Raw genomic sequence first — 25,679 nt, 5'->3', positions numbered from 1 at the left:
TGTTACAAGCTTAGATTTTGAGTAAAAAATCAGAAATTGAATTTTTGATTTAATAGAGTAATTTATTGTGTTATGACCCTTTTTACTGGTTACTTTTTAAAATTAAGCTATGAGTCGAAAGTATTCAAATGACACCTAAAACTGGCTCTATCGCTCCGTCTGCTAATTACAAATACGAAACGCAATACTGCCTCTATCGACAGGTTCCTTCTAGTTCTTCCACTAACTCATTTACAATCCACAAAATCGGATTTATAGATCGTATTTAATGGAGCTTCTACAGGTCTTATGATAACATGTTCAGCCCATCAAAGCCTGTTCACTTTGACACTTCTTACAATATCAGCCTGCAGTTCTGCATTGCTCCTATATTTATACTGGTCACCTTCTCTCTTGGTTCCAAAGATAACTCTAAGAAATTATTATCTATTATAAAAGGCCTTCCATCTGACTCTATTGCTGGCCACATCGCAAAGCTTGTACAAATTCTCTGTTTTGACATCTAATTCACATTCCTGTATTATTGTTCTATGCCAAGTTGCTTTTGGAGCATCAAGTCGCTTTTTTCCAAAGGCTGAGAACATCCATTCAAATACGACTAAATACCGCCATACCCATACAAATACCGCGGTATTCCATATAAGAACCACCGATACCGCCTAGTTTCTGAACCTGGCTTTTCCTTGTGTATTCCACCGAAGCGTGATAGAACAAGTTTGTGTTTTGATCCCACTTACAAAAGCTTAACTAGTGTTTCGAATTTAGACATAGTTTTTCACTTACGGGCTTTTAATGAATGTCAGAATGTCTATATATATGCTTAAATACTTTCGACTCATAGCTTAATTTTAAAAAATAACCAGTAAAAAGGGTCATAACACAATAAATTACTCTATTAAATCAAAAATTCAATTTCTGATTTTTTACTCAAAATCTAAGCTTGTAACAAAAATAATTTTTTTTTTTTTTTTTAAAAAAACTTTAAATATTCAATGAAATTTTGCATTGAAATTAGTAATTTTGTACTTCACGAAAAATTACATTAATTCCCAAATCACCCACAGACAAGATTTTGTGGGTGATTTGAAACACACGTGATTTCAGAAACACCACGTACAAATGTATGTGGTGATTAAAATCACACGTGTGATTTTATCCACCACTTGGAAATACATGTGGTGTTTATGAAATTCACTACATTCCAGAACCACCACATACATTTACAAGTGGTGTTTCTGGAAAACCGTGATTTTCATTTTCGGTGGTTATGGGAAAATTTGCGTGGGTGTTCTGGCCTGTGGGTGATTTAAAGCTTCATCAGAAAAAAAAAGAAACATTTATACATATTTTTTTATTCGCATTAAATACAACATGAACACCCTTCGAAGGGTTAAATACCAAAAAATAATTGAAACAGAAATCTACAGTGTGTGGAATAAGGAGAGAGAGAAAGAGAGAGATAATTTTTAAATATACACACATAAGACTTGGAATATGAAAAAAGTAAGCTCTATGCTGATAAATTAATAAACCCATTCTTATTCTGAAATATCAAATTTATTTTGAAACCCAGAAAATGGTCTCATAAATGTACATGCCGTATACATATACGTAATGATAGTCACATAATTTCATAAAATGTAAAATACTTCAAAATACATGGAGGAGACAAAGAAGAAGATGAAATGATCATGATGAGGAAACAAAGCTAATTACAAGGGTTTAACTCAATACGATACAGACAAATGTGATTGGAATAATTTATCAGCGTTTCGAGAGATAAAATCCACAGTTTCTATTTCACATAAATATAATGCAACAATTGTCCGAATAGTGTCATTATATTTGATTATTGTCCCTAAATATCGATTAATAGATAAACAATTCAGTTAGTTATGATGAAATTTAATGGCTTTAGATTTTATGGTCTAATGAAATCTATAGCTCCTTATTGAGTAATTTTCGAAACTTTTATTATCAATTTGTTCAATCTTCACTGTCTTATCCCTCTTTAATGTGAAAATATAACGTTCTATATGTTCATTTATAATTGCCATTAAAAGTCGACAGTGAACACTAATACAAGTCAAGAAAAGGCGAGAAAAATTTAATTGCCTGGCTACCTACCTAACTTCTGATTGTGCAACATTTGTTGCGGTTCAAACAAAAAGGGGAAAACCACAAAGAGAATTAAGTTGGAAAACGAGATGATGATTTTTCCATAATTGCTTTAAATTTATTAAAAGGATACTCATTTGGAATTCACATATATTTGGTGACAATATTTTCTTGACAAGGGTCATTCAATAAAATCTATATTCTTATTAAACATTTCCGCAAATTTTCAAATTGAAACAAATGAAATCCTTTTGCCGACGGTAAATGATACAGCAAATCCTCATTTTAACAGCTTTCTCCGTGGATGAACACAAAAAAGTGATAAAACAAATGAGACATAATATTATAGCTATAGGCCAGTGATGGGTAACCTATGTGCCGTAGCACACTAATGTGTCGCCAAAAATCTTTGGAAATACCATGATGCTGTGTGCGGTTCCTGTGTGGTTCCAATATGTACCCTGAAAAATAAAAGGTTGCCCAGCACTGCTTTAGGCAAAATTCGAAGAGAAAACAAAACTGTCTGTTTTGGAATAGGGAAAAAAATGAAATCATATAGTGAAAAAAATAAGCGCAAATCTTTAAATCCTCGCTTGTTTCAATTAGGGAACAATGACAGTAGAAAAAAAAGAGAGACAAGAAAAAATCCATAATGTTATCAACCGAATTTATACATCATCATCATTTTATAAAGGCAAAAACAGTACAGCACATACAAAAAAATAATAATAAATATGCGTTCACATCTGGCCTGCTATTTTTTTTTTTCTTTCTTTTTTCATAGACCTTGAGGACCAAAATACGTATAAGAAAGGAAGAAAAAAAATCTAGCAGCATTTCTTTTAATGTTAGCGCGTCATTATTAAGAGAGTCGTTTATTGCACCATATCTACCCAGACTCACAATATGATGACATTAAATCGCTTATAAGCTCAGTAATTTTATTATTTCTCTTTAAAGATGTATGTATGTATGTATATGAATAAAGACAATAAGAAATATCTATTCATAGCTACTTTAAGTAAATTGAATATGATTCAATTAATAGAAGAAAAATTTTAATGCTCAAAAAGAAGTGAACAATAACTCAATTGAAAAATATTAACAAAGCATAATTAAATACAATTTTTCAGGTGTGAGCAATACACATATATAATTAGGTACTGAATTACTACTAAAGAAGTTAATTTATCAATAAAACGTCTTCATGTAAGGTTAAGAAATATACCTCATACATCATTTGTATACAATAATACATCTCACTCATCAAAATGATATAAATTAATTTATATTTTAAGAAATTTGCTGGATAACAATGAGGATAATGTTATGATGTGAATGAATGATCATTAATTTTAGAATTATAAATAATGATGCACTGGACATCTTAAGTAGAAGGGTAATTTTCTAATGTGGGAAATATCATTTCATCTTTATGTGTACATACAATACAGACTAAAGAAAGATAGATTTATGTTTTTCGGTTAGCCATATGAAAACCCAAGATTAAATCATAGTAAATTCCTTATATAACTATATACATGAACATGTCTATTATAGAGTTCTAGAAAGACAGGAGACAGAAAAGCTTTCTTAAATCTACATAAGAGTAATATAATGCAATACGTATGTATTTACGGATAAGAATAGGCAAAAATATGAAGCGACAAATATATTTTCAAATATACCCGTAAATATTGTATTATGTGATATCTCTGACATATAAATGGAACTTTTATTTTGTAAATAAAATGGTGTGAAACACCATTATTTTCATCTCTTTCGCTCTCTCACTATGTCTCCTTTTTTCTTAACCATACCATTGCTTTCTATATCAAGTTTCTGCTGTTTTTATATTGTTATCATAAGCTTTTCAATATTGTTTTCCAATATATAATCTAGCATAATATACACTGAAATATACACCATGAAAATATACACCATGTTTCCGTGTCGATATTCTCTCAAAATTTGTGTTTTTTTTTCTTTCTTGTATATATAATGAAATTGTGGGGAAAGGAGGGCAAAAACTTTTACTTCTTCTTGTTCTTATTATTTCTTTCTTAAAAAATATCTTCAATATATGCACATAAATATATTTGCTCCCCAAAATAGAGCTAGGAGAGAGAGGAATAATGATTATTATTTCTTGTTTAAATGATTTCGCTTCGTAAAAATTGAGGGTGTTGAATGAGCAAGAATGGGGGAAGGAAGAAAAGGAAGGAAAGGTTTTGTAGATGAATAAATATTACCATTGAACATTGGTTATTGTTGCTATTGTCAATGTTCGACACACATATAAAGCACTGTTCTTTAATTTACTTAAATATAATGTAATAAATAATAAATACTTTAACAATAAATACTTTTTTTCGCTTTTCCATTTCACTAACGATATGATTTTTGATGAATAAAACAATTTTTCGCAATATAAAGCAATTTATTATGATTGCGCGTATCCGAAAAATACTGTATTGTCAGATTTTCTATTTTACCCTTCTTAAACAAGTAGCTATGCTTGTATTTGATTAGTAATTTTATTCAATGTTGAAATGGAATTCTCAAATGATCCTTGAAGAATTTTATACACTAGTCAAATGAATTGTGTTGGAATTATCCATACATATTCAATTTGAGTTACTATCTTTGAGATTCATATAAAAAAAAATTTAACGTCCTTTTAATATTTGAATTTTTTTTTGCACCCCATTCAGTCTTACACATTTATGAAGTGGAAGAGAAAGCTAAATTTTCAAAGTCCATAAATAAATTTAACTACAAAATGATGTCTTATGACAAGACTATTTATTAGATTTAAATGGAACATGTACTTAGTTATTTTATTTTATCATATTTATATAATTGCAATAAAGCAGGTTAAAATGGTTGTTAGTCCTAGTAGGAGTTATTAACATAAAAATTACAACTTTTTGCGCGGTTCGTAATCTGAGAGCAATTTGGCACTTCAAACTGAATTTTCTTTGTTACATAAAAGTCTACAAATAATACAATTGATAGACTTCTTACATGAATGACCCAATTCAGAATTGATATCTATCACCTGGCTGTAACAAGAAAAATCTATTGTTAAGTAATTTAACAGATAGCCTTTTCAAAGGCAATATTTTACTAAATCATTGCGAAAATGTGGTCAAAGGCGCCATTGTATCAACTATGACCCCATATCAACTTAAACTCTTAACAAATTTCTAAATTCAATCCAAAAGATGCAAAAATTTACCCACCCTGATATACATTAAATTGATTGAACAAAAAATGTCGGAAATCCCTTTCCTTCTATCAAAGTTTAGTATTTGGAAAGTCTCAATGTAAATATCTTTACTTACATAGATGATCCTTAAGCAAATAAAATTGAAAAATATAACAAAGCAACAATAGGTACATATATGGTGCAACATACTTAAGTGTTACGCGCCTAAAATATGAAATACAAAAATGATGATAAAACATGAGCAATAGTAATTTTAACATGTGTTTAACTCCTTTTATAACACAAAATTATATGATTATATGATTTTATTTTATTAAATTATAAACATATTCAGAATATTAAATGAATTTCTTCTCTCGGGAGGATGTACATGTGTACATATGTATATATCTGTATACGTATTATGAAAATATGTGCAAGAACATCTTCCTTATTTATACATGTTATGTAGATGTGTATTATAGATGCGATCTGACACAACAAAAATACAATATGTTTCTATATTATTTATTCTTTCAGTGTCAGCAAGTTTATCACAATCACATCAACATCATGATAAAGATGGCAAAAAGAAACACACAAGGCCGACATTTAGTGGACAACAAATTTTTGCACTTGAAAAAACTTTTGAACAGACGAAATATTTGGCTGGACCAGAAAGAGCAAAATTAGCATATGCCTTAGGAATGACAGAATCACAAGTAAAGGTAAGCTCAAACCTTATTTATTCTTAATTGAATACATATAATACGCAATCGGAAAACAATATCGTTATATGTATCTCATTTAATATAAATATAAATATGGGTAAATGCATGTCCCATCCGATTTGTAAAATGTGCGTAGCAAATTGTTATTCTCAGTTTTTATAGATATGAGACATCACCCCATATCTAAAACACAAAATTTTAATTCAATTTACTCACTCACTCTCCAGTCTTTATAGTATAGAAAAAAATATAGGAATAGATAAAATGAAATGTGTGACGAAAATAAAAATAAAGGGGGTGAATCTGGATTTTTATGGATTTCAATTGACCATATCGAAATGATGCTGATATCAACATATCATTTATAGATGGTTTTGCTTTAAGTAAATTTATATCTTTTCACATATTACACACTTATTATTTGAAAATCAGTAACGGTTAGATTTTAACAATACCTGGACTTTTGCTTAATGGATTCGCAAAATTATCAGCATCCAAATCACTCAAATGGCATAAGAATAATTGATGATTGCGTGAAATGTCTCTTTTCAAACTCAATTTCCATTTTAATGCGAATTCTAAATCCCTTTCTATTTAGCATTTTTATAAGGCTGAAATCCCCCATATTTTTAGAATTAGATAACATTTATTACTCACTCACTTCGTAACGTTTTCCCATCAACAACAGGAAAAACATTTTCCGAGTTATCTCCAATTAATGGAAATTTGATAAGATTTTATATCATACGTACCAGAAATAACAACAAATAGGTCAAAATGGGTATTTCATGAATATTATTTCGCATTAAGCTACACAGCTTCTGTATATTTCATAAAACACACGTTTATGCGTATATCCAAAATAAAAACAACTTTAGAGTCTCACAACAATAATTGGAAAAGTTTGAAATTGAAAAAGAATAATTGGAGGCAGAAAATTGAGAGATTAATGTCTTTTTTCCATTAAAGTCATTTTATGCCTCTCAGATTTTTAATATTTTTTTAGGCTTGTTACCGACTAAATTATCAAGCATGTTTTATTCCATTTCGTTTTGTTACTGCCTTGTGTACAATATTTTATCCGTTATGATATTCTTTGCAACCGCAGCACAGCATGGTTGCAGCATCATCACTTTGTCTAAGACTAGATGTCTCTCAAACAATTGCAGTTTTTGTTTATTGCTGTACAAAGTTAAAGTTAAGGTATTTTGTAGAATTCTTAAGATATTCTGTGATTATGCAAACATACCTGCAGAAAAAATAACTTTATTTAATTTTAATGCGCTTTAATGCTTTCAAACCTACTCAGGAAAGTTTGGTACGAATTAAAGTATTTTTACACGCAGTATGCGAGTCTTACAAATAGGTTACATATTGAGGATTATTAAGGCTAAAGTCACATTTATATCTTAAATCTATTGTTATGTAAAATAATGTATTAGAGGGAGGGTGGCGGTTTGCTGCTCAATTATGTATATTGTATATCCTAACAAGCAAAGCGTTATAATGTTGCTAAATAAAATAAGATACGTCAAACCTCAATATATAAAGTTGTATCTTAAAAAGATACAAAAGTATTTTGAATGAGGGAAAAAAATCTAAAAAAATATAAAGGGTGAGAAGATGTAAACGGTCTCATGATAGATATTAATTGAGGGGATGAAATTGAAATTTATAAAGTCAGCTTCAACATTTCGGTATTGAATGATTTAACAACGGAACAACAAAACTCCCTCTTCTTTTAACGAAACGATTAAGTTCAACAGCAAAAAAATCATATTTTTCAATTAAAGTCAACAATGTGCTGGAACCATTTGCCATTTATACTATTAAAGTCTATAATCACAGCAAAAATGCTTTCAATTTAATATAAAAATAATCAAATTAAGTACCATATCATTGTGCACTTTATTTAAGAGAAATGTAATTCTCAAATATTAACAGATACTGAAGGCAGCAATGCATCCCTAAATGTTCAATAAAATGACAAAAATCACATCATGCTGTGATGATGTTTTTTAAAAATATATTAATCTTAATTTGTAAAATTTTCATTATTTTGTATATTAAAAGTCATCACTTAATCACATGCAGAGAATACTTGAATCAATTCCTTCACAAAAGAGCAAACAATTCATTTTTTAGTTACAAAAATCACGATGAACAAAAAAAAAGGAAATAAAAAATTATTAGATTTCTGCAAAAATGTGAGAGTAAAAAAGTAGCATGCGTCGTAGCACCAAAACAGACTGAATAAAAAGAAGAAGAAGAAGAGGAATAATAATGAAAGAAAGAAAGAAAAATGTACATCACATACAAACAAAACAATGAAAGGAGTCACTCCACTCTCTGGGAGTATTGTATATAAATAGTACTATTACTCTATCAATGTTGAGCATGATTTCTGAGTGTTTCATTGATTAAAAAATGGAAGATAGAAATGAATAGCGTTTCGAATAATTTCCATAATCACAAGGCATGACAACAAGTTTGTGAATATAAATTGATTGTGTTGAGCATAAAAAGTATTTAGCAATGATTTGTTTCTCAGTCTGCTGACCTCAACATGAACAACTGAATAAATTAATGATAATTACAAACGACACTTTAAAAACCATAATTATGATATTTCTCTTAGTCTCCATTACCATAGAATGTTTTCATTGCCTCCCACTTCTTTTCCCTTCCAATGGGACATGTATTAAACATTCACAAATGGCACAGAGAGTAAAATTATGCAAATGATATTGTTTTAATTTAATTAAATCAACCCAAACAGTGAGACATACAGAAAAAAAAATTAAAATGCAATTTTAAACGAAACATCTTACAGGAATGGATGAAAAAAAAATTATTTAATTAAAAAAAATGAAAATGTATCTCGACACTTTGAAAACCATCAAAATGTGATTGGTGCCCCAAAATTTTATTTTTTTATTTCCAGTTTATGCAAAGCAAATTAAAGACATCAACAAAAAGAGAATGAGAAAATTAATAAAATTTATCTCTCAAGACTAGGTAGATCCCGAGATGTCCCTTAATAATTTTTAATCAAGAAAAATTGTACTTTTTAATTAAAAAAGAGTTTAAATATGTACAATTATTAATGGGTTGTCTCATGATATCTCTTTTTTAAGCATGCATAAATATGAAAATCTCTGTTTCCATCTACATTGTAGGGTGTATCTAATTATGAAATGGGAAGAAACACATTAAGTATTTACTAAAAGGATACTTTTGCACAACCTCAAATAAATAAAAAATGTTTGTAACACGCTTGATATAATGCCGATAATCAACATCACTTCTGCTCTTATTTTGTAGCGAATTTAAAAACAAAATATTTTATCTCTATAACCATTTCAAATTTAAAAAGTCATTTATCACTGAGAATTATCAATAATCGAAAGACACGAGCGTTGATATATTTTTTTGTTTACTCCATTTAAACAGCATTTTAAAGGGATTTGTTGAGGCAGTTGCAAATTCATTTTATCTTCATTGTCATTGTATGATAATGGTTTTCCTTCCCCATATCATATCATGTACATTTTTTACCATTACTAAATCTTCTCTTTTGTCTATGTTTTCCTATTATTAAACGCTCATCAATTTGCATTTCGAAATTTATGTTGTCTTGAATTTCTACAATTGATGTGATATTTATCATATAAATTAAAGTGACAAAGGATTCGCATCAATGATGTTTCTTTTAAATTGTCTTCAATTCCACTTTCAGTATTTCATTTTTGTAACAGTAAAAATAAATTGGAAAGAAAACAGATAGTATTTAAAGTGAAAAAGGATCTTTTGTGCAAATTGTGTATAGTTCAAGCGAAATTTTGGAACTGGCAATGCATCAATTTAGAGTTAAATAAGATACATACCCATTCTGGAGTGAAACAATTCAAAAAGGCTCCGCTGAACCTCTCATATTAAGACGAAATCGAAGTCGTTTATTTTTGGCAGCCATATACCCAAGTAGACAAAAAGCCATTAAAAACTAGTCACTAACTTGCCTTTATCTAGTTTAAGCGTGCATTTGTGTGCACTTGGGATAGACACCAAACATAGATTACATTTGATTCTTAATAAAAGAGTTTTGGCGTAGCCTCCTTCTTCATTTGTGACGCTCGGGACTGTAAATATTGTCTCACTAACACTCAAAGTATCATAAATCTTATCCACCAAACAAACACATGAGGCTAACCGATTTCATAACAATTTGACATACCCTGATTCCTATGAGTGAAAATTTAACATTTAAAAAAATTGTGAAAAATAATTTAAAGTTCTTAAAATTGTTTAAAATTCAATAAAAATGATAATATGTATTTGATCAACCAAAATGAAGCACCATGAGTCACCTATCATTTCCAAAAATATGCTAAAAAAAGACAATTAATTTAATTTTTGGGTTAAGTAAAATTATTATTATTATTAATAATAAAAATGATTATGCTTCCATTAATAAACACTCATTTAAATTATTATAAATTGTTGTACGATTGCAAAATGAACATGTCGTGGAGTGAGTGAATGGGGGAACTATGGCAAGCAGAGAGAGAGTATGAGTTTGATAAAATTTAATGAAATTCAAAACCCATTAAACAAAACCCAAGAATGACGGCATAAAAATTTCATTTCTTTTGCCGCCATTAAGTCGTGAAATTTTTCACTCAAAATAAAGTTTCATGAAAATAAATGAGGTTAAAATATAAAATTTATTCGTAAAGAATGTGTCCCAAGAAATCTTTTGATTATTCAAATATACTACTTATACAGTGCAGGAATGATAACAGACTAATTGCGATAATTACCTCATACAACCGTAATAGTCATCATTTTTATACGAATACCAAAATAAGTGTGCGGCATAGGATGTTATATAATAAAAGAATCATTAAATAAATATGTTGAACAAAATATATTTAAATGAATTCAGAGATTATCAACATTTGAAGCGCCATATTTTGTAATGTTGTGGGAGGAAAAATGAAAGCATGGCAAGGAAGCGAATTTTCACAACACATTATGAAGATGCTTTATATTACTCGCGAATCGCAAGATTTTTTGTTATTCACGTTTTTGTGTGACATTTTTTGATCATTAAGTCCTTTTCAAAAAGATATCAAGCCATACCTACATATATGAATTCTAATAATACACAAATTCAAGGCTATCTGATTTTAACGCCTATCTATCATCTACAAATCTACATATGTTGATCCTTCTATAATAAATCCATAAACTTAATTAACCAATTGCTAGAAATGATAATTTATAAAACGTATGAGTTACATACGTTCCTCACATGATTGAAATATATTTGGTTTAATGAGTATTTAATTACAATTTAATGTCGAAAACGAGATTCTTCAATTCTATAATTTGATGTGCTTATTCATTTTTTGTGAATATAGTTTCTATTTATCCATATATGAAATATTGTATAAAATTTCAGATGTTTTCATTTAACAGCAATTATTGGATATAAGCTATATCACATAATTTGAATATTGATTTTTATTGGCGAAAATTATTAAAAGGAATCTTAATGAATCTATATACACATCTTGTCTATTGCTACATAATGTAGTCTAAGTATGAAATAAAAGCAAGCACCACACATTCTTGGTTCTTTTTTCGCATCCTTGATGAAACATTCTGTTGTATGGACACAGATGTGAATTAATTTATTTTTAATATTAAACCAAAGGCAGAAAAAGAACATATACCAGACCCTTGTGCAGAAGGAAGCAAAAAAAATGAGGAGAAATTGTCTGCAGTAAGAAAAATCTTGCCCGAGTGTATAAAAATTGCTGTGTTGTTTTTATGTTTTACAAATTATTTCATCATTCCTCACAACATTGTTTTCATGAGGTGAATTTCCTTATTTATTTGTGTATACATGAATGAGGAGGGTGTTCTCATTTCATAAAGGAAATCCTCATTACCAAAAAGGCATAAAACAAGAAATATTACTGTTATATAAACTGATTTCCGAATAAAAGTCGACTCTCGAGTTACTTTACAATTTGCTTTTTTTTGTGCTACACATTGGGGTATATTCAGCCATTTCATAATGTATTTAATTATTCTCATAGTTTTATATATGTGCAAAAAAATATTAACATACATTTTTGAAATGTATAGCAAAAAAAAATGTTTCTTAATCCAAAAAAGTAATAATAACAATTACCGCATATGTGCCACACATTCATTAAATGAGAATTATTATAACTTAACAATTTTGAATAAGCACAAAATTAATTTAATTTTCTTTTTATTTGTCTTCATTAGGTATGGTTCCAAAATCGAAGAACAAAATTTCGTAAGAGGCAAGCAGCCGAAATTGCAACAGCCAAAAGAAAACAAGAAGAATTAGGTGATGGTGACCCCGATAATGATGGTGACTGTAGCGAACAACTAGACGACAGTGATGCTGAGAGTATCGATTTGGTAGAGAACAATCCTCGAAAGCGATATCGGATGGAAGATGATTCGAGACATTAATATAAGCTAAATTTTATCTAAATAGAAATTAAGCATTAAGAAGGTCATCGTTCTATGAGAGGTAGTTTTTCATGTACCATCGATGAAAATATTGTTTTGTTTGCCAAGTATTTGTCAGTTACAAGTTGATTAATTTGAATGATTGATGCATTTTTGAAATAATATCGCGGGTTGTACTTTTGATTCCCTATTTATTATTATAATTTAATTAAAAATATTTACGTACTTGACAATATTTTGATTGTTTAATCCAGAGATTCATATCTATGGACCACTACCCCAACATACAATGAGCATGTTTATATCATTACCGTGATGCCATTACGGCACTAAGTGAGCATGCTCTTTGAATGTTAGGGCTACACACCATTATAGTCAATCTTGTATGAGTTAAACAGCAATACTGGATTATGTTAATCCAGCTCATTAAAAAGGCACATGGACATAATTTAAATCGATGTTATGTAAGAAATTATCTAAAATTAAATTCTCTTGACCTCTAATTAGATATATAAAATCGCTCACTTACATTAAAATGAGATTTTATTTCATGAGTCAGTTTCTAGAAAATAAGCAATTTGAACGAATTTAATTTAAATTTTATTTAATTGTGGAATAAAGTATTAAAGCTTAATATAAAAAATTGTAAATAGCTAAATTATAACTTTATTTCTTTTAAAGTAAAAAAAGAATGTGATTATTAAAAAAAAATAAACATCTCAAATTAATCAATTATTGAATGCTGAATTTTACCTTCAAAAAAACAGAAACTTGAGAATGTTGGATAGTCGGGATGCTGATCTTTTTTAAAAAATATGCATCAGAAAATTTACAATCAATTTTTACCAAGTTTTTGTAATTTCAGTTGATTCAAGAACAAAGTGAGTTGTATAGTTGTACAATTACATAAAAGATAATGTAGAGATAGATATAACAAAAGAAAATAAACTTTCAAAATTGGATTAAATTAAAATTTTTATTTAATTATATCATATTTACTTCCAGATATGCAATAGGGATTCACTAGGGTCACAGAAAGTCGAATTGATTTTTAATTGCGCTTTAATTAATGGAATAAATTTATTTTTATATGTATCATCTTTTCTAGCATTCTATAATAATAAAATATGGTGTAGCAGTTAAATATGATGGATTGATGTCATTAGAGCAATTATTTTTATGTTAAATTATATCAGGGGATTTTTGTTTAAACTTTTTTTTCTTTCAAATATGACAAATTGCGCTTCACCTCTCTACCTACTGAATAAATCTGTTGAATAAATGGAGAAAATTGGAATTTTAACATTATTCATTTTGAAGAAAAAAATGCTCACCCTATTAGAGCAATTTGTACTGCAATTTTGACAGTTTAGATTGATTTAGATTATAAGACAATTTAGGAAAGGGTTAAATAATTTTAAAGAAAATATGCGACATGCACTGGAAAATGATGAACCATAGAATTACTTTATTCATTCATTATTAATCATTCATAACTTAAATATGAAGAGTTGTCTGTCCATCCATTTTATTTAAATTATTAGTATTATTAAGCATAGCTATGATCTCCACCGTTTAGTTTGACATGTCTAAACCAATTACTTAGCCAAACATCTTTAGATTTCCGTTCCGGTAGACATTTCGTGCCTTAATTGATGTTTTTAAAAGCTGGAAATAAATCATTGAAACTTATTACAACAATGAAAATCAATAAAATCCGAATGAACATCACAGAAAGAAATTGATCATGACTTTTAATAATTGAATGAGCATGAACAAAAGGCAGCTCTATAGCATGAATGTGTCATAGAAAATGGTAACATCTGTTGTATCGAGATCATAATTGAAATTATTTGTAGTCACAAAAAATAAACACACTTTTTTTTTGCATGTAAAATTTTTGACATTTTTTGGGTTTCCTCAAATGTGTATTTTTTGATATTTGCAGAAGTTATCATTTTCAATAGAATCAAATAGATTAATCCGATCAATCGATTTATATCTAATTTTGTAAAAAGCACAATCACCCTTTATTAAACATAAGTTTTGCAAGCATTAGAGATTGATATTCCTGTTCAAATAGTTTAATGCTCAACAAAAATAGCAAAGATCAGTGTGAAAGTCTTTTATCCGGAAAAAAGAGAAAGAGGATAGAGAAAAAAAATAGTAAGTAGTTTGTATTCATTCATAAATAATTCGACACAAAATCAATCATTTCTATAAGCATGTTCACAAAACCAATTTCTTTCCTTAATACCTTCATACAGTCATCCCTCAAACCTTTTGTTTGCTTTATTTAAACATCCGGGTCTTATTTTCTTTTGCTCCTTTTTGTGTGTGATCCTAAATAATATAATTGATATTGATACTTCCTCCTGTTGACTTTAAGAAATAACTTGGAAAGAGAATATTTTTTAGGTAGAAAACTTCTTGTTCATTTTATAATCATAAAGAGAGATACGAGTTAATGGATTTTATTGAATGCTGAATTCATTATGTACCTTCATATGTGAGTTATGCTGCCTAGAGTCAAAAAACATTTAAAAACAATATAGATGTTTATATAGATCTAAAACTAATGGTGATAATTATATGCTATTCATACCAGAAATGATTTCAACATTAACTGAAAAAAGTGATAATTGTTTTAGCACATGTCATTTCATTTCTTTTCTTCCTTTTGTGAACGAAAAAATTTTAAGTAACATAAATGTGATGACTGATTCATACTATAAAATTTAAACATTTTTAGATTATTCCTATTTGTTTTTTTAATGATCCAAAGATGTTATAATATTTAAGCACACAATTAAATTTAAAAATCAATTTTTATGATTTTATAGCCCAACGTTTTATATTTTATTGATCAAAAGAATTTTTATGCTTCTTTTTGTAGACAATGAGCATTCAATTTGTCCACATCTCTGACTATCTGGAAGTCTAGTTTGATATTCTTTTGCACATTTAGAATTTTATTATAGGGCATGGAAAATCAATTTGACTCGCATAAACTATTATTAAGTCAAATCACTTCCTTAAAGGTAAACTGCGCTCAATTCAAAATAAATTAGATATACATTTTCAACTAATTTTATTGATTTCCCTCCTTTGTTTCTTCACGTGTATTAAATTTATTCAATCATTTTTATTCTGTGATGATGGAAATAAATTTTCGGAACATTTTGAGATTTGTAGAAACATAAATCTAGAAATTTGATTTATACACACCCTGTCACAAGAGTCAAAATTAAGGGAAGAGAATTAATATCTTTGAAATTCAGGAAAATTATCCTTGGGTTTTATGTAGAAACTTGCGTGACTTCAATGATAGTCCCCATCATAGGCAACTAAATTAGTTCCGGCAAAATCAGAATTGACAATGGGAATTAAATGTTTTTTTGGACATTCAGAGAATTCAAATTGACAGATTGGAGTAACTTGACTCTAAACAATAAAATAATTGAGGTAAGAAGTTAAGTGATCGTTATAAAAGCACCCAGCACAGATACATCATTCTGGTCATTTCTATCAACACTATAAACTTTTACACTATTAGGTGTACAATTGAATGTGTTTTTCGTCTCCTCATGTCCATATACAATTCATCAAAATTTTACATAAGTCAACGATATTATAATAGCAATAAATCACACTATTAAACCGTTTTTATTGTGATTAATTTTCCATTTAAAATGAAGAAAGAGTGCGAGATTTTAATGATTTTATTAAATAATATAAAAAAATCAATTAAGTTTCGAGGAATATGAGAGAAAATTGACTTTATGACTTAAGTTTTTTACTGTCGAAAGCATTATGATCAAAAATATATTTAGTTAACATTTTATGATTGATGTTTGTTCTTTGATTTTGTTGTTTCTTATTTTTTTTTCTCTCTGTTTAGGAAGAGATCTCAGAGGTTTGAAGATTTCCATTTTATGCGACTCAATAGCAATGACTGAAGAATTAATATTAATTTTATTATTTGTATGAAATAAGAAGTGAAAATAAATTCTCAAAGATTTATTATTGGAACGAGAACCAACGATGAGCAATCTTACTTCATTAATAGATTTATGATACCTTCGTTTATTGTTTTAGCATATTTTTCAACAACTTGATATCTCCACATTTTAAATTTGGTCTAGTGGCTTTCAAACTTGTCCTATGCATTAGCCAATTCATATGACAGATTTCATCTCAATTTCGTACATTTTCACAGATTTTGAATCATAATTTATTATAAATTGGACGAGAAAGTAAGATTTAGTCTCAAGACCAGTGTTGGACAACCTTTTATTTTTGTGGCAAACCTTGGTGGTAAACCTCGATTGAAACTGGTTGTACACTATTGTGCTGTAACTCTAGACCAAAGAGCCTTGCTAAACCAGCAATATTTATTCTTAGCATGTGAATAATTTTTCTAAAATTAAGTATAAATGCGCTTATTCATCACACAGCACAGTAAAAAAATTGACTGATTTATTGGTCATCAGTGAAAAATACAAATACATTCACAAAGACGATGGATTTTAAATTATGAATCTTATAGTTGATATATTGTATTTCTTGAAAAATTCCTTTAGCGTAAGTTTATTATGTGTACATTAAATCACAATTATTACGGGATATATTTTAAGCGTTAAATTTTAATTATTTTATTGCATTCACAACCGATCATAGCATTTTTCCTTCTCTTTTAGTGTCTAGTATACAATCGAAAGCCTGTTACTCAAAATGTGTTATTTCGGCTATACTTAGCGTTACGGTGTTCAACAAATAAAATATTTATTTATATGACAATCACTTAATGTAATGTCAGATATTTTATAGCACCAAATTCTTTTTATTTAAAACATCGTAATCTTTTATTAACTTTTGTTATATGATTGAATACCATAAATCGATAAAAATGATAGATTGTACAATATTTTCTATATATCCACTTTTGTTTTGTTGAAAGCATTTCAACCAAATTTAATTTTTAAAGTTTTAATCCTAGTTCTACATTACACAGATTTAATCTAGTCTAAAGAATAATAATAGTAATAATAAGCCATTATATTCTCAGGCATTGCCGATTTTCTGAGAGCCTAATTGAAAAATTTTCTCTCTTTTATTCGTGTCACGATAAACTAGCTTTATTGAATTCATAAAATTATATTATAAAAGGCTTAAAAATTTATTAGCACCGGTTTTGTGGAAAAGTTTTCAGGTATCAAGTTGGAAATAAGGTTTTGTTGTAGGAATTATTTTAGCTATTGAACTTCATTTAATGCATAACTATCACAGACAGTACAACTAAGACAGATTCATACGTGCACAGAGAGTTTGTAAAAACTAGGCTAGACCAGGCAACAGATTTAGATTGAAATCGAGCAAAATTTATACACTTTTGTTGTAATAAGCATGTGTTTACATACAAACGTATCAAAAAGACAAGAAGTTTGGTCAATAAACTTATATACTTACTTCGTTGATTGTTCTGATCATCTGTGATCCATGGCTCAGTTGGCGTTTAAAAGTGACTCTTTCGCTGGCTGCCCTTTGCCAATTATAAACACCAATTGCATCGCTGTTTCTATCAACAACTTATTAATTTCTCAAAGATATCCTCACAAAATTTAGAATACTCAATTATATTAATTGAGTTTACTCATGAGCGTATACGTAATAAAGTATACAGAATACCTAAATACGACAGCTTTAAAGATTTTCCCAAATTTTTTGTTTAAACCTTTTAGCAAACTCAATTTTGCAATAGATTTAATTGATTCTATTTTATTCATTGCTATAATTTTCAAGTTAAATTTGCCGTATATTTACTCATATATGAGTAATTCTCATGGACAATTTAAACGATTTGCCTTTTAAGCATTTGATTTACGACATTTTAAATGACGTAGGGATGACAACATTTTCAATTTTTCTTTTATGAACACCAATTGTTTATTTCTCGCTCGGCTCTTCTCTCCCTCTCTGTCTTTCTCTCTCACTCTATTCTTCCATTATATTGTTCGAGAATACAATCCTGTAATGACACTAATAATTTTATTACTAGACAATTAAATAATTGAATGGCATAAAGAGGTCTGAATGAGAAAAATTACTCAATACTGTTATTATTTGTATGAGTTCAAATTTGTTATTCCATCCCATGTAATTGAAAATCGGTCGAAAAGAATTTCCGATTTCAGGTATTTTTATAAAAGTTAGCAAAAATTTATTAAAGCAGATGTTTCAAAATAAAAAGCAGAGAGAAACAAACGTGACCTAGTCGACTTATGATTTCGCAACAATGCATGAATGATTTTACACAAAAAATAGAAATTATTATTATTATTATGACAATATAATAAATAATTTAATTTGATCACATATTTATTTTAACTAATCATTTGTGTGCCTGATGAACACGATCTTCATGTATTGATGCAGAAAAACAACATCGTTGAAACTTTATTATTTCTAATTGCTTACCAATTTTTACATATTTGAATCAATTCCATTCGACGTTATTAGCTTATTAATAATACTAACAATTAACGACAATAAACGTATATTCTTAATTAATTTTGGCATTTTTTTCTTCTGATTGAATGCAAATCTAAAAGAAGAAAAGAAATAACGGACAATTATCGTGTCATAAAAATTAATAATTTTATGGCAATCTTTATAACTTTTTAGAAACAAAATACTGAATCAATTAATAAGTTGTAAAAACTATTGATTTTTGATGGAATACCTATATAATATTTCAATAGCAAGATAATTTCGTGATTGAATTCTGATCGCATTCAACATGATTCTCTCATCCCTCAGTCTCAAATTCCTATACAACCTACCTATTTTATGCGAAAATGATTAACAAAAAAGTTAAAAATTATTCCTCATTCAAAATCCCTTTTGTATTGGATGCAGGTAAATTTTTTCTTAAAAAATCGGAAATGAGTTAAGCAATGTCATGATTCTATTTCCTTAAAATTCGAGAATGACTTCTTTTATGACATCTTTTGAAAATAAAAAAAAGTTTAAAGAACTAGTTAACAATAAATTTATTGATTCCTTTTTTTCATATAATATCGCATTCTTTGGTATTTGTCTGTAAAAATTATATGAAATTGATGAAGTTCAGGATATTTTTGGGAAGTCATTTTGGTTTATTTATTGTGATCATTTTTATTAATATAATTTAGGTAATCTGTCATTCCAATTTTTCCACTTTTTACCAGAATTGTAAAACTTTTTGATATTTTTTTGCTCTTGGGAATCTAAAATCTCAGTTTTCATAACAGACAGTAACCATATTAACAAAAATGTTCGATTGTGTTTATGAGTATACTTATACAATTTAATTGAGTGAGCATACTCATGAGCATGTTCGTTGTCTGTTAGGGTTTTAAAGCAATTTTGAAATTTGCAGTTAATAGATCCCCATAGAAGCACTATCAACCGTGTATTATGTTTTTAAAAATTCTCCATCAATCCAAGAAATTCTTCGAAAACTGAAGAAAATCCTAAATTGAGGATAACAAACTTTAGTTAAATCTGCTGATTCTTCTTGACATTAGTTAAGTTCCAAAACATTTTTGCTGTATAAAAAATAGAATATTTTGTTGTGTATATAAAAAAATACTATTAGTTAAGGACCCAAGGGAATATTCCATATCGGGATACTGTAAATACAATAAATTTTGTGTAAATTAGCAGGATGTATTGAAGAATTCAAAATGACAGACAAATAATTAGTTGGTAATTTATGACAGTTGTCTTAACCTTTTCAAAATTGAACACCTCAGTAAATAATAAGATGTGCATTCATTAATCATCAAAGTTTCAAGCAAAGAAGCTAACCGCATAGACAATTTCAATGTGTATTTGAACGAATACACAGGAGTGATGAGTAATAGGAAGGTATGCAGAAGATAAGTAAAACATTTAATAATTTCAATAATTCTTATCATTTATCAATAAAAAATGTGTATTTCTCTAAATCAGTAATCTTCAAATTATGTTCCCATTACGATTCCTAAAAATAAAGAGAATATAAAAAATTTGCATATAAATTGAAACAGCCGTGATGAAGGCAAAAAGAAGAAAAAACAATTTGCAAAGAAATAGAATCCATTAATAACAAAAGCATTTTTTATTTTCTATTGCACCTGTTATAAGATATTTCATAAGGTTCCATAATTTTTTTTTGTTCATCTCTAAAACTGTAAATACGAATGTGTAAAAAAATCTTTACGGCTTTTAATTTTACACTATTCTTCATAATATGATGAAATGGTAATCATTTTTAATTGTTAGCATCATTAACAAACAATAGCTTAAATCTAACTGATGAGATTTTTTTTTTTCGGCAATTCAATAATCATGTTTGGTTTCTATTTTCACACTTCTATTCATTAATTCATAAATAAAATTTCAATTATCAGAATATAATAATGAGGTTTATTATACTTCATCTACTTAAAACATCATTATATGTAGTTTTTTGATAAATTTTAATACGTATAGGAAATTGAGCGAATATAATGAGCTTAATTAATAAAAAATTAATCCTTTCATTTTTTTTCTTAAACTCTGTGTATGTTTGAACAAGGAGAAACATACATGAGAAAAAATATTATTTCTTGCTAGGGGGCCGTTCACTTATTACGTTCGCTTTTTAGGGGGGAGGGGTGGTCTAGGATTTTGTAACAGCATCAACCAAAAATTTTTTTTTGTAACGACATTTTGTAACGAGGGGGGAGGGGGGTCTAGAAATTCGTTTTTTTGCGTAACGTAATAAGTGAACGGCCCCTAGGTGCTTTATTGATTATGAAACTTTATTAAACAGTTTTTAGCCTATTTTTGATACTCATAATTTCACTTTGATTGGCTGGGTGGCTTGCTAACTGAGTTAGGTGTGAGATCTCAGCAACCAGACATCGTTGAGAGCTCGGGTTTGAAGTATCAGCTAAATAGTATCGAGTTACGGGCTTATCGCTTGTTTTACTAGCTTAAAAATATCGCTAAGCGCTTTAATTAATGATTTTTCTGCTTTATTTACGACCTCTTTGCTTCTATTTTGATCATCATACGAAATCATGGAAATTAAGTCATTTCAAAATTTAAGCATTATCAAAGCGTAACTATTAATATATATTGAGCCTCATCCTAAAACTTAGAGTTTAAGAGCTTAAATGGTTCAGAACAAAGATTCAAAGGTACTGGATTCAATCAGCAACCAAATACTGATTGCTGATAAAAAAAAAATGCGCTTAAATCCCTTGATCAATAGCACGAAGATTTTTAATATTTTTATGTCTAAATGGCAGCGATTTTTCGTCTCATTATTTAAAATTTTATTATTTACTCGTCGGATGAATTATAATCCATCGATATTCAAAAACTATGAATGATATTTGTGCAAATTTTATTTCAGCTTCTTAAATATTGTGAAAACGTGACAATGTAACTTAATACTTAGAATTTTAGAAATAGGGTAAAAAATGTAATTTTTGGTCACTTTTTTTTTGGTCATTTTTGAAAAAGGTATTTCCAAGCATTTTCAGACCATAGTTTGTATAGAAGAGTCGTAAAAGGTCAGAAAATAAGAACTTCTGCATTAAAACTTTTGACTTTTGGACTTCCTGTAACTTAAAATTTCCAAAAGAAAAAATTGGAAAAATGACCAAAATTTGACCATTTTTTGTTACAGCCGCTTGCACTAAAGGATTTGCTTTTCATAAACTAATTAGTACCCAAAAAGTTGCCCTTTACATGTCTCTATCATTCTTCATATTGATCTTTTCAAATGAATGAAGCACTTCCTCAGAATTCTTCATACAAAATGACCCATTTTCAAATGTAATTTTTGGTCATAAAAAATGTAATTTTTGGTCACTTTTTTTTCGCAGGATGCATTGAAAAATTTGTATGGAAGGAAAAAAAATGTAATTTTTGGTCACTTTTTACAAAAGTAAGCGATGAAAATTTGAGAAATTTTTTTTCCTTAATTTTAACTTTTTTGATGCAAACTTAAAGATTTAGGTCTAAATAAAGTGTGATTCAAATTTTGTGAATGTAGCTGTAGTGGAAAGGCATTAAATCAATCATTAAACTTTTGCAAAAATTCCTTCCATACAAATTTTCCAATGCATCCTGCGAAAAAAAAGTGACCAAAAATTACATTTATTTTGACCAAAAATTACATTTTTTTGACCAAAAATTACATTTGACTTTGAAGTTGGTATATCTCGGATATGACAAGTCCAAAAATTCTGATTTTTTTTATGGTGAAAATATCCACAATATATGATAGTTTGAACCACTTTTCAACAATTTTAGACAAAACAGTAAAGAGAAACAAGCATTTAAAGTGTCCAAAAATGAAAAATGACCAAAAATTACATTTTTTACCCTATCTTGAAATTTGCATATTCGTAAATATCAAAAAATCAATAACTAGTTAATAATTAAGTGGCTTCCCGTAAATTTCACAAAATCTTGTGGATTAAGAGTTAGCTTTTTTACTATTGATTTGTGATAACAGGAACTAATCATTAATAAAGAAAATATTATCTTTATCGACTTTAATTATTAAATTTTAATTGCAAAAACGTTAAGATTCTTAATTCCTTTATAATTAAGTTGTAAAAAATTCAATCCTAATCCAACACTATTTTACATCGGTATACTAATTTCCAGATCCATTTTAACATTTGTAAAGGTTCTCATTAAAATCATTCATCAATCCAGTATGAGCACAAAAAGTGTTTGAAAACCTTTTAAATGTTTTACGAAACATTTGCACTGTTCTAGAAATGTATGAAAGAGAATTCGAATAATCTGTTACTGCTATATTTGTTCCATACATGTGATAGAAAAAATAGGATATGAGAATATTTGAACATCATACATTGATGACAAAATTGTAGAACATGCCTACGATTCCGTCGGTAATGCCGCAAGCTTAAATGATAATACCAATGATACCTTCAAACACCGAATATCGTTTTGTTTTCATATTTCAAATACAAAAATGTAAAAAATAACAGTAATTCAAACAAATTGACAGTATTTGAAAGAATCAAGTATCTGAGCTCATACATAAGTTTGATTATTTTATTATCGATTCTACTGCTAGATTTCAAAGCTTTTGTCAAATATGATTTTTAAAATTTAAGAATTCACACACTTAAGTCCTGATTGTTAAATTACTTGACTTATTACTTTCAAAATTTCTTTCCTTTCAGGTTTTAAGGATTGGACACAAATTCAAATTCTACAGTAAAAAAATTGTTATTTTTAAGTGACAGTTCTCTTGAATAAGTGTTGATAAGTATGGGTAACGATGGCATTTAGCTATGGATAACGGTCACTATGGACAAGGTTATTGTTTTTCCTCGTCGCTAAGTTAAGAATATTCAAGAATACTGTAATCATTGTGAAAATACGTGATATCGGTTAAGTTCACCAGGTAAATTATTAAATAAATTTTTAATTAATTAGTAGTTTTTCTGAGTACATCATCAAAGTCTTATATGCAAACAGGATTTTGAAAACTTGGCACTTAGCGCAATGAGGCGTTAAAGCGCATTGTTAACGACTTTACCGTCATGAATAATTATTTTTTTATTTAAAAAATTAGTAACACATATATTAGTACGTTTCATATTGACAAATGAAGATGTAGAATCAGGAAAACATTATTCATAACTAGGTTCGAATAAATTTAAGCGCTTGTGTTGATCTTCAATTGGAATAACGTGATTCTTTCAGGTCCGTTTTGTCAATATTCAATTCGTGAAGTAAACTTGTAGTACTCAATCATATTTCTAGCTTAACTATATTTTCCTAGCTTGCTCCTTTTTCTAAAGTTGTCCAAAACTCCAATTTCGTCTTGATCTCGTGCATTAATCAGTTGAAGTATCTGATCCAGTGGTGGGTAACCCTTTAATTTTTGCCGCTAAGCTAAGCCTCGATCGTCTTCCACTGATATAAACCATTCTATCCAATGATCTTCAAGTTACCACACCAAATTTGAAAAACACGACATGCCGATTATCCCGCAGAAGCACTTAACTGCTTAAATTTGATATTGTTAATTAAAATATTTTAACTCATTCTGATGTACAAGTTGATTTCGGAAATGGTCGGTTGTAAACCATATCATTTCTAGTCTGACTGTAAGGGTTCCTATTAATGGATATCAGGAGAAGGTATACACTTGACATTTGGTCAGCTCCAGAGTCAGACTTCGGCTTCCCCAATCCCTCATATTAATTGAGTAGTGCATAGCCCCGGGCTTTCGTTCCTCAATGGTTGACGTCATAATTTAATAACTCCATTAGAAGTTTTGTATAGAAAATTGCAAATAAAATCGATAATAAACACCGGCACATCTGTAACCGCACACGTATTTATTTATGAAGAAATATTTCTTTAACAGTTATTTACATTCGAGAGGGTTTATGCAGCATAATATTCATCTTTACAGTAGTATAAAGCATATGTCTTATCTTTTATCATTGCTTATAATAACGACTTAAATTGCAGACTCTGAATGAGGAAGTCTATATTTATTAAAAAAAGGCATGGTTAACGAAATGTGTAATTCGAAATTTTTTATGATAGAATTTACAAGTTCTGAGGAAAAAAAAGAAGGAAAATTGATCATATGACTGCAATGAACAACAATGAAAGAAGAGAATATGCTTTATTAAGAATATGAATAGTGAAAAATGTAAAAAGTCACGACATGATTTTTTTTTACCTACTTTGCCTCACTACACATGTTCTGTGATAAAAAGATCTACCATAATTATGCAACATGTTGTGCATCGTACCATTATCATTATGTTTTACAATAATAGTTCCTTTCAGTACCAATATTATGCAAAAATATGACTCATAAGAGAATCGCTGATAATAGTTCACTCTACTTAGTATTACGATGTGAATTTGCATATGATAATAGTTTCAATAGCTGCTTAATATCATGTATGCATGTTGAAAATGCATGCACTTTATGCTGCTATCTTGTATCTCATTACCAAACGAAAATTCTCAATGAAAAAAAGAAGAAATCGTTTAAAAAAAAAGTTCTAAGAGAGAAA

At 28.5% G+C, this 25,679-nt stretch overlaps 1 protein-coding gene across 5 annotated transcripts in view; it reads left to right on the top strand.

Annotated features, from left to right (window-relative positions):
• The window catches only part of HGTX (HGTX homeodomain transcription factor), a 30,355-nt gene extending 6,446 nt beyond the window's left edge, over nucleotides 1-23,909 (top strand). For 4 of the 5 annotated variants that reach the window (XM_070637282.1, XM_070637284.1, XM_070637283.1 and 1 more), the window contains 2 exons: nucleotides 5,870-6,057; nucleotides 12,364-13,154. In XM_070637282.1, the coding sequence (XP_070493383.1) occupies nucleotides 5,870-6,057; nucleotides 12,364-12,576 (401 nt within the window). In that variant the 3' untranslated portion in view covers nucleotides 12,577-13,154. Of the gene's footprint in view, nucleotides 1-5,869; nucleotides 6,058-12,363; nucleotides 13,155-23,816 lie in introns of those variants that run through there. The other variant, XM_070637285.1, reaches the window with a different exon arrangement.
• The last annotated feature ends 1,770 nt before the right edge of the window (nucleotides 23,910-25,679 follow it).

Source organism: Chironomus tepperi, unplaced genomic scaffold (assembly GCF_022539635.2).
Source record: "Chironomus tepperi strain 1889 unplaced genomic scaffold, CSIRO-AGI_Ctep_v1 contig_161, whole genome shotgun sequence".
NCBI classification, from domain to species: domain Eukaryota; kingdom Metazoa; phylum Arthropoda; class Insecta; order Diptera; family Chironomidae; genus Chironomus; species Chironomus tepperi.
This window is presented reverse-complemented; position numbering and strand designations above follow the sequence as displayed.